The 10772-nt window shown below is 39.7% G+C and overlaps 2 protein-coding genes across 2 annotated transcripts in view; both read left to right on the top strand.

The window, feature by feature from the left end:
• The window catches only part of tbc1d17 (TBC1 domain family, member 17), a 6302-nt gene extending 4623 nt beyond the window's left edge, over window positions 1-1679 (top strand). Inside the window, 5 exon segments of the mRNA XM_020605384.1 lie at window positions 1-21; window positions 432-529; window positions 801-917; window positions 1023-1109; window positions 1502-1679. The exon segment at window positions 1-21 is cut by the window's left edge and continues 14 nt beyond it. Of these exon segments, the coding sequence (XP_020461040.1) occupies window positions 1-21; window positions 432-529; window positions 801-917; window positions 1023-1109; window positions 1502-1660 (482 nt within the window). The 3' untranslated portion in view covers window positions 1661-1679.
• Window positions 1680-7736: 6057 nt separating this feature from the next.
• ccndx (cyclin Dx) lies at window positions 7737-10408 on the top strand. Its single transcript, XM_020605392.1, has 4 exons — window positions 7737-7934; window positions 8034-8249; window positions 9525-9851; window positions 10085-10408. The coding sequence occupies exons 1-4, from the start codon at window positions 7767-7769 to the stop codon at window positions 10232-10234; spliced, it is 861 nt and encodes a 286-aa protein (XP_020461048.1). The 5' UTR covers window positions 7737-7766; the 3' UTR covers window positions 10235-10408.
• Window positions 10409-10772: the final 364 nt, after the last annotated feature.

The raw sequence follows: 10772 nt of genomic DNA, 5'->3' as shown, positions 1-10772 counted from the left end.
CAGAGCTATGTGATTTCCTGGGTTAGTCAGCTAAGATCCATCCAGTCTGACAGGATTCTTTTAAGTTAAACCCTAACACACCCAGAGACAGAGCTGAGCACTTGAAGCAGAAGTTCTTAGAATCGTGCACCAAGAAAGTAGGGCAGAAACAAGTATAAAGCAAATGAGAGGCTATTCTAAATAATGTAACCTCTAGGTTACATTATTTAGAATCTATTAATTTTTATGTATAAAAGTATCTGGAGATGGGGTGCACACCATGAATGCCTCATAAGCATGAAAATATGCATTAAATGAGAGATAAACTGGAATTTATGTATTTCCAGGATTTGGGGGAGTAAAATGTGCCTTACATGTAACTTTCAGTGTTGCTCATTCTTCTTCCGTTGTGCATCACTAAACTGAAAAAACATATTCCTTTCATCCCTCAGACTCACAGGACAGCGGCTCTCTCTGCTTCTGTTTCCGCTGGCTGCTCATCTGGTTCAAGCGAGAGTTTTCCTTCGAGGACATCCTCACTCTGTGGGAGGTCAGTGCACCATAACTGCATTTACCTTTATGCATGAATGTGTTTATGATTGATAAAAGCTGAAGTACAGTCAGTGAGATAAACAGTCAGGCTCGCTTCACTCCTTTAAACCTAGATGGTTTGATAATTATTGAGGGATCTTCTTGATTAAAAAAGATGTAACTGTTATTGTGAAACCTAACTGAAACATATAATACAACTGACAACACTGCAGTAGCATTTCTTATCTAGCAAAACATGGCATGTTGTAACAAGGTGTTTTCTTGCTCAGGTCCTCTGGAGTCGTCTGCCATGTGACAACTTCCACCTGTTGATTGCCTGTTCAATCCTCCAGTCCCAGAGAGGAGAGCTGATTGGCTCAGACCACGATTTCAACACTATTCTGAAGGTGTGTGTGTGTTTGTGTATGTGAGATATAATTCTAGCAGTTTTGTGTATAAATGCACACATTTTCATTTGCAATGTCATGTTTTTCGTTGTGAATGATCTGCAGCACATCAACGAGCTGACAATGAGACTGGACCTGCAAAGCGTTCTCTGTGGAGCAGAGGCCATCTACCTGCAGCTGATTCAGTGCAAGGTATTTGCAGATTATTATCTCAACAATGCCCATCGCAGTTTTCTAATCTTGTTTGGTCCAACAAACAGCCCAGAAGCCAAAGGTTCACTTTACTATATAATGTTAAGAAAAAGACAAGAGCCAAATTGTCCTATTTGAGAAGCTGGGATCATTTAAAAATCTGTTTTGCAATGTGAAATCCATCAGCAATTTTTTTTATTTTATTTTAGGAAACTGCTTATCTTATTAGAAAACAATGTCAGCACAAACGAGGGAGCAAATTCTCAAGTGATGGAAGAACTTGAATTTGACTTCACGGCTTATTCAAACGCTGCTGTGTATTATTCAAACTCTTATTCTTATACCTTTTGCACCACCTGTTGATGCCTCCTCTTCTTCTGTTCCATCCTCAGGAGCTTCCACTGAAGGTGCAGCAGGTTCTGGGTCTCTACGTCCCCTCCAGTTCTGAGGAGAGCAGCCCAGACTCCCAAGCCAATGAGACACAACATCTCCTTGGACTGTCCCCAGCAGGTGCTGCTGCTGCTTCTAACAGTGTTCCCACTTATCCTTAAATGTATTGGTCAGTTGCATATGACCCAGTTTGTCAGAGACGGGGGGTGTTGCTGAGGCATTTGTCTTTTAATGTAAACACTATAGTCGTACTTTCCTCCTTCTGTCCGTCTCCCTTTCACTGAGATCTTGTCACTTGTTTGCATGTGCACTCCCATAATTTGTACTCTCCATCCACCTTGTGATGCTGCTATTTTAATGGTTATTTAATAACTGTGTTCATCTCCGTCACTTCTGTTGAAATGAGTTTGGTTTAAGTTTCCCTCCTGTCCCCTCGCTGCTGCTCCTGAAAAGGAAAGAAGATGAAGTATAAACTCAATGGCATCATCTTGTTATAACCTGTGATGCCATTCCAACCCTATGCAAGGTTTTTGCATGCCTTATAAGTTCTACATGTGGTGTGATGGTTATCTCTATAATGCCATAACATTTTTACCCACATCAAATAAAGGGTTGAAACATATCCTTTCCCTTATTCCTTTGGCCAGTGTGATCACAGCTAGCAGTTTTGAGGTTCTTGTACTTTTTATTATATGCTACTCTGTGCTTCTACTCCACTACATTTTAGAGGCTAATACTTTTACCCCACAAAATTTATTTGAGAGTTTTAGACACATTACAGATTAGGACTTGGCATAAAAACATGATAAGATTATAAAATACAATCCATTGTTAAACATTAAACCAGTGATTCCCAAGCTTTTATGCTTGTGGTCATCCTACAAAGAAGTGTCTGGTGGAATCTTTTGTTTCAAATACCTGAGGCCTAAAGATGTACAGTTATACAATATTTCAAATATAGATATATGTAGCAGGACTGTCCTTCCTTTTCTTTCCTGTCCCCTCTTCCCCTGAGATTTTGCTCAACCCAAACGTTGAGAACCACAGAACTGGACCAACCGACTATATAAAGCAGTTAAAACAAGCTCCACCTCGAGCAGCTATAGCAGTAAAGTGCTGCTGAAGCACTGATGCATCATGATTAACGTTCTAATAATAACAAATATTATAATACATCAATCACAGGGGCAAAGTGCAGTACTTTTAATACTTTAAGTTCATTTTGCTGATAAAACTCACATACTTTTACTTCAGTAAACTTTGAATGCAGGAATATTTTTTTTACATTAGTATATGGGTACTTCACATAAATGAAGGATCTGAGTAGTTATTCTGCCCACCGGTAAACTGATCACAGGTTTTGTGTGCCAAGTCTTAATTTTCTTAAGTTGTTAAATAAAAGCAGCAAAGTAAAAAAAATACAATGTTTCTCTGAAATGCAATAGAATTAAACTGAACTGTAGAATTGTACTTAAGTTAATAGTAGTAGTTGAGTAAATATACTTAGTTACATTACACTCCAAGATGTGATTTGTTCCCTAACAGTATTTAAATGTTGAAAAGCAAAAGGCAAGGAGTTTACTTATATAGCACATTTTTATACACAAAGGCAAATCAAATGCATCTATAGATAAAACATTAAATGTCAAGTTGCATGACTGTAGAAATAGCAGCATGTGTGATTAGATACCCAGTACTTTCAGTATAGCTTTGACAGACTGGATTCTCACTGTTACTATTATATTTTGCACCCTGAGGCTAATCTCTGAGTACTTAAACACCAATGGCAGGTGTACTTTCTTTCAGCTAGAAACACCAGTGTCCATACAGTCTAAGCTAAACAACACACATCATATTTAGTGGCTTTTAAAACTTTTGTTTCATAAAGGAGAACATTTGAACGTGTTCAACATTTTGAGATCAAACTGAAACTGATTATTCATTAACAACTATTTGTTTATCTAGTGTCTTAACTCGTGAACTGGTGAAACTTTGCCCCCCGCCCCTCACCCCCACTGGCCAGCAGGTGTCTGTATTAGTTAAATGGCCGAGAGGGGGAAAAATGGGGCCTCTGTTCTCCACTGTCCTGGGAAATGAGCTGGAAAATGAGGGGCGGGAAACCACACCCTCTTCTCAGGACCCGCTGCCCTCCTCCTTTGGCTCATCGCTGTCTCTCTCCCCCTCGATCCATGTTGTTTGAATACAGCTGCGATGTATGAATTTAGTAGGGGTGCTTAAACAGGCGGACCGATCTGTCACTTTGACATCACCACACACACACACAGTCTCTCTCTCTCTTCGTCAACCCCATCCTGACCTCACTTGACTGGCAGAGCCAAACTTACTCAGCCCTTCATTCAAACTCAATCTGTTTTCAACCCCTCTTAAAGCCTGTTTTATTGGCGAAAGCCTTGTTGAAAGCTTTAAACCCCATATTCTCTCACTAATGCTGCAGTCAACCAAGTGTCAGAGGATTATACTGTCTTCATGTTGCCATTGTGCTGGGGGTCTTAGAAAAGTTGATGATGTGGCTGATAAATAATGCCCTCTGTGTTTGAGAGTCAAGCCTTGAGTTTGGTTTTCAAGACCAGGAACGTGACTTCACAATTGTCTAGGTGTGTTTTTGTATGAGAATTTTGCAGGTTTCAATATTACTTAGTCGAAATTTTGGCTGGTTGTCACTTTATATTTTGGAAACACTTTGCCACTTATCAATCTCACATTACTTGTGTGGGTTTTATTTATTTTATTTCAAAAACTCATCAGTAATTTGCTGCCTATATGAAATACTATTGAACTGGTGAAGAGGAACGTAGACACATACTGTATAAAACCAGCCAAAATGCTCTCATTTCACTCCTATGGAGTCTTCCAGCTCTATAAGGTGAATTCATTGTTTAGATCATTTTAAGAAAATGGTGCTCTTCCAGTGATTTTGAAAACTAGTCAATATCTGTGAGCAGACAAATGTCTTTCTTAAGCTGCAAACCACAGTATCAGCACATTAATCTACATGTCAACACTTGTTCATCCATGGACCCCACAGGCTGGGGGCTAACTTAAATGTGTTTTATTTAAAAGCAAGGATTCTAGTTATATAAGCCATGTAATAGACTGGCGACCTGTCTAGGGTGGACCCCGCCTCTTGCCCAAAGTCAGCTGGGATTGGCTCCAGGCGCCTGTGACCCTATTCAGGATAAGCGGTCTAGATAGTAGATGGATGAATTCTAGTTTATACTGAGACAGAGTTCCTGTATGTCAGCCTGCAAAACCTGCTGCTGCTACAGTTGTTCTGCTCTTCACTCACTGGATCCTCACCGCTACAGCGAGACCAGATCAAATTCACAATACTGTACAGTATTAACACAACAGGATTTCCCTTTGTGAAATGTGAGATATAGTTGTTTTGTTCCCTCTAATGTTAGTGTGTAGTATATCTGCCTGTGTTCACTGCCACTGACAGCTCATTATCACTCTGAAGTAACTAATCACATTCACTCAAGTGCTGTACTTAACAGTAGCTACAAATTTGAAGTACTTGTAATATATTTGAATATTTCCCTTTTATACTTTTTATACTCAACTACAGTTAATAGGCAAAGATTTTACTGTTCATGTTATTTGACAGCTATATTTATAGGTACTTTAGGGGTTAAGATTTGACAAGCATATAAAATATGATAGTTTTACAGATGCTGTAAATAAAATAGAATTCACTCCACCTCAGCCAAATATAAAATATTATAACACTTACATTGGACATTGTTCTGCATTCTAAATATATTTTCTATTGTTTAATTAAATATTCATTAGTAAAATATTACTTAATGTACCTTAGGTAAAGTGACACTTTTTGGTGCAAGACTGTTAGTAACGTAGTATTTTTACACCGGAGTATTGCTGGATCTGAATCCTTCCTCCTCCACTGTTTGTGTCTGATCAAATATGAGAGCATCCTTTCTGTACAGTGATGCCTGTTTGAGTTAAATCACGGTAAATTAATTTAATTCTTTTCTCTTTTTTTCTACAATTCCTAAACAAATATCATGCCAAGTGAAGCAGATCTGATAGGCCCATGTTGAATCGAATTGATTTATTTTAAAACATTGTTTAAATTACTTTTTATGTTGTATACATGATTGTAAATCTACTTTTAGTTGTAGTTAGTAATAAATGGTCATCACCTCCACACTGAATAGACTATGAATTATTGATGCTTAGCTGAGATCAAGTCCTAGTGACTGTGGTGTCAGTGTGGCCGTCCATTTAGCTCCAATTTGAAACAGGAGCTGCCACTGAAGCCTTAATGTGTGAAAAGCCACCTGTAATGAGTGTGTCAAATACAATCTGTATTCTCCACTGGTGAGTGCGACCCCATTGTGATGGTCAGAGGAGTCCCCGGGGAGTGTGTGAAAAGTGTGTGAGGAGCCAGCAGCAGGCAGAAGGCCAGGCGCTGTCGTCTGACACTGATTTGTAAAGGGAGACAATACGGCTCATTGACCTGCCCAGCTCCACTGTCTGCTGCACATACCTCGCCTGGCCCTCCCCGGTGGCTGCGCTGCTCTTTAAACATGAGCAGCAGATTGCCACAGGCGCAGGGAGGGGAGGCCGCCGAGCCACAGGTTGCTTTGACAATGACAATCCTCAAAGAACAGAGAGAGAGCGAGCAGGCTGAGCCAAACCGTTTGATTAACACATTTACAGAAAGAAAAAATATTATTGAAACCTACTTTTATTGTAGTTTCTTCTCTCCATGACAATTAAATCACCCATAGTAAATAAAATACAAGATTAATGTACCTTTAGAGGCTGTGGCATTTATTATATATTTTCTGTAGGCCACACAAGTCTCAGAAACAGGGTTTAAACAAGTTGTTCACAAACTTCCAGGCTTGTAATTCCTTTAAATAAAACAAAGAGTAAGGTGGCGATAATAATTATAATAATGTTTTATCAATTAATCTGTCCATTTTTTTTTGTTTGCATCCAGCATCTACACTAAGAGTCAAATGTTTGGGGTCACCTCCATTAATTCAACAAGCAAACACATTTGTGGCATCTTTCTACAGATGAAATCAAATATTGTTCAGATAGACCATGACAGAAGTTCCCATACGTGTTGCACTAGTACGTTACTTTCACTCTTCACCTGGAGAGTAGACACTGTGCTGGTCACTGCTTAAATGTCAATAAAAACTGAACAAATGGGGGTGTTTTAAAACATATGACTTGTATTGTACATGTTTTTGGTAGTGTGTACTACTTTTGGTATTTGATTTACAAAAAGTAGGAAAATACATAACAGAGCTCAACACGGCATCTTTAAACAGCTCAAAACACAAAGATATATCTTTCATAATTAAGATGCTGGAATATTTTTTTAATGATACATCAAATATAAGAATTGTTGCTGACTGATTTTCTGTCAGTTGAATAGTTGATTAAATTACTTTAACTCTACGTTACATCTGCATGCTTTTTTCTATCTTCTAATATCTCAAAGGATGTTTATCTAACAGCAGGCAGGATTTAACATCTCTCCTGTGTTTGAGGTATTTCCTGCCTCCTCATGTTGTAAACAAACACCATCATCCTTTTGTCATCCATTCCCATTGTCAGAGTCTGGAGGTGACCTTTTCTCTCCTCTCGCTCTCTCTCTGCCTCTCACCCCTCGCAGTCTTTTCTTTTTCTCGCTTCTCTCTTTCACTGTCGAAGACAAGCTGTTGCGCTGTCCCTGCGGGCCACTCCCTCTCTTGTCTGTCTTTCCTCCTCCCCTGCCTCCCTCTCTTCCCTTGCTCTCCATCTTTCTCCCTCTACCCACCTGTTGACGCATTTGTTGCACACACCATATTGTTGTTTTCTTATTTTTTTGTCACTCACCAGGGTCCCTGCCCCCTTAAACTCCCCTCTCAACCACTCCCTCCTTCTCTCGCTCTCTCTCTCCCCCTCCCTGCTGCCTATAAAACTCAGTGGCGATAGCTGAGGTGTGATATTCAACAGTGCACCATATGAAGACAAAGTCCGAATTTTAACAAGGACAAAAAGGAGGATCTGCAGGAATATTGCAGCTTCCAGTTACCTGCACAGCATCTGAGGTGACAGAGGCGACGCCACTGTAGCTGCGTAGTTTCAATTGGATGTTAACAAGTTATACACCAGACTGTGCAGATGGACAGAGGCGTGTCTGTGTCTCTGTGGTGTGAGGAGGCGGAAGACGACCAGAGTCAGGACCAGGGTCAGACTAAGGCACCAGCTCAGGGCCACAACATGGGCTCATCTCAGGTGCGAGCTGCATGGGACCCAACCGTGTCGGGCCATCGAGTGATCCAGAGGCTGCTTCACGTGGAGGAGAGGTACATGCCCTCCATATTCTACATCACCCTCATCCAGCGGGATCCAGAGCAAAGGGAGGAGCTCACCAAATGGGCCCTAGAGGTATAAACTCTCTCATGCTCAAGTTTCTTCCTTTTCCTCATGGTATTGGATGAGTTATGTCGTCACCGCAGCTGTCTCACATCTCTGTGTCATCTCCAGGTGTGCTGTGATTGTGGCTGTGATGAGGCAGTGTTTCCTCTGTCTGTCTCCCTGATGGACAGGTTCCTGTCTGCCTCTTTGTCTCTACCTGCGTCACCGTACTGCCTGGCCGCTGGCTGCATCCTCATCGCCTCTAAACTCACAGAGTGTGACAGTGTCACTGCTGACACTCTCTGTGCTGCAGCCGAGTACAGCTTCCAGCCCTCAAACCTGCGGGTGAGTCAGTCACCTGGTGGTGTGTAAACCTTGCAATCAGCTCTGTAGTGGAATAAAAGCAGGGTCAGCTAATTCTGGACAAAGCTGATTGCTTTTATTTAAAGCAAAATAATCCTATAGTACAAGAGTTTACCTGTCCTGCTTTAGACCCACAAAAGCATCACCACCTTTAATCAGATTTTTATGATGTTTAATCATTCAAATATAGCCTAAATGTTATAGTATGTGGCAGTAAAGTAATATAAGATAGTGTCTAAAGGGAAACGAAACTGGAAATATCTGGATAACTAAAACTCTTATTGGGTTTGTTTCTGTTGATGATGGTGATCCCATAGCAACACAGCCAACAGAAGGACAGGCCACTGAAAACTAATTTAATATACAGTACCATCCATCTCCCTTTATTTCTTTTTACAATTTTCTTTTTGTCACCTTTTCTTTCATTTGGCTCCATTTTTATATTTTTAAAAGCACTAACATTTCAACATTCAACAACTTCTCAGCATCTTTTTGGCAGCATATCAGCTCTTTCAATGTCATTTCTTCAGAAATCTAGTTTAATATACAATCCAATAGGGCTACAAGTACTAGTTTAATTACAGGTTTTTCTAATACTTACAATATATTTGATTGAAACTCTTCAGAAAAGTTTGATGTAAATTGAATACTTAATTCTAAATTGTGTCATAAATGCAAATGGCTCACAAGGTACCAGGGCCCAAAAGGATGCATAGGGATCACACAAAACAGTTAGGGCTGCAGCTATAATGATATTTTTTTTAAATTATCTGTTAATTTGACACTTGTTTTTTCAGTTAATGAAATAATCATATGATCTATGAAATGTAATTAATTATCAATTGTTTTCTCTGTACAAAATTTCAAACCCCAGAGGATTTGAATCTACTGTGATATATGAAAAAAGGAAGCAGCAAATACTGATTAGAGAAGCTGGAATCTCTTGAAATTGTAGCTTTTTTCCCACCACATTTGCTTGATAAATGACTGAAACAATGACTCAATTATAAAAATAACTGATTATTTTTCTGTTGTCTGACCAAAAAGCACATATCAACTTTTTTGACTGAACACTTCAATGGTGACTTTATTCAGCTTTTGAAGATTGTATCACAGAACATAAATTAGATCAGGAAAAGACAACAAATAAGCTGTTGTTATTACAACAAACATCTGTTCTATTAATATCATACATCTCTATGTTTTACCATCACACAGCAATTTCTGACTCATATTTTTCCTTTTTTCCTTCATCAGGAAATGGAGCGTGTCATCCTCGCTACCCTCCGATGGGACACAGCAGCAGTGACTCCTCAGGACTTCCTCCCACATTTTCTTGCTTCTGTGGAGCAGAGAGGAGCCGGAGACACCGGTGAGTCTGAGGGGGAGTGGCTCTCCACCCTGCGGCGGCACAGCGACACACTGTCTACCATGTGTGTCTGTGACTCCCGTTTTCTGGGAGCTCCACCGTCACTTGTTGCTGCAGCATCACTGAACTGTGCCCTGAGAGGTCTCAGCAACAGGGGCCCCTCCCAGCTGGCTCTTATGACTGAAGCACTGGCAGAGCTGTGCCAGACTGACCTGGTGAGTACAAATGCAAAGTTGAAGGACACAAACAGACCAGTTTAGTTGATTTTATTTGATTTAAATTTGGAGTTTTAGTTTTGGTAAAGGGTGGGAGTTGCATGATTGATAGATTTTTAGAGACTATGAATACTTGTGCTTTGAGGGACCTGATTGTTTCATAGTCATGCCAAATGCGGGAAGAGACGTGCATTCATGTCAAAGATCATTTATTTTCTTGCCTTGCATCCTAGGCAGTGCTGCAGTGCTATAGCGAGATGATTGAGTATGCCCTCCGCCAGCGGCTGAGGAGTGGGCATCAGCAGGGCCCCATGGAGAAAGATGAAGAGGTGGAAAACGAAAGACCTGGGACACCAACTGACATGAGAGAGATTGACTTCTAAACACTGAATCAGCTGTTGCATTGAAAGTGTGAATTAATCAAAACCCTTCAAATCCATCAGTCAAACTGATATGAATACAAAATGACCGCAAATGTTTTGACAACTTTTTATTTATTGGGTAACTGCTAATTTATTCTTTTGCTTTATTTATTTGTGAACAATTTGTCAGCTATGTGTTTTGCATGTGCCATATTTTATTAACTGTTTTTATTTCAGGCTTGGATGTTTTTGATTCATAATATTTATACATTTTATTTATTACCTTGTGCAATTGTTGACTCTTGTGATGTTAATTTATTTTGATCTGCCATGACTTTGTGTTGTGTGCTGAATTAAATATAGAACAAATCTATTTTTCAAAACAATTAAAAACCTTAGTACATACTTTGCATCTATGTATTATTTAAAAATTGGAAAATTACATTTGCACGTGCAATGCATAGGCACTTACTTCCCTCTTCTTTTGTTTCAGTTCAGTTCGGTTTATTTTTTGTGGGACATAATGAATCCCTAACTGGACAGGGACATAAGCGAATGT

The sequence above is a fragment of the Monopterus albus genome, unplaced genomic scaffold (assembly GCF_001952655.1).
Source record: "Monopterus albus unplaced genomic scaffold, M_albus_1.0 scaffold70.1, whole genome shotgun sequence".
In the NCBI taxonomy this organism is placed as follows: domain Eukaryota; kingdom Metazoa; phylum Chordata; class Actinopteri; order Synbranchiformes; family Synbranchidae; genus Monopterus; species Monopterus albus.
The sequence above is the reverse complement of the archived record's forward strand: the minus strand, read 5'-3'. Positions and strand labels throughout refer to the sequence as shown.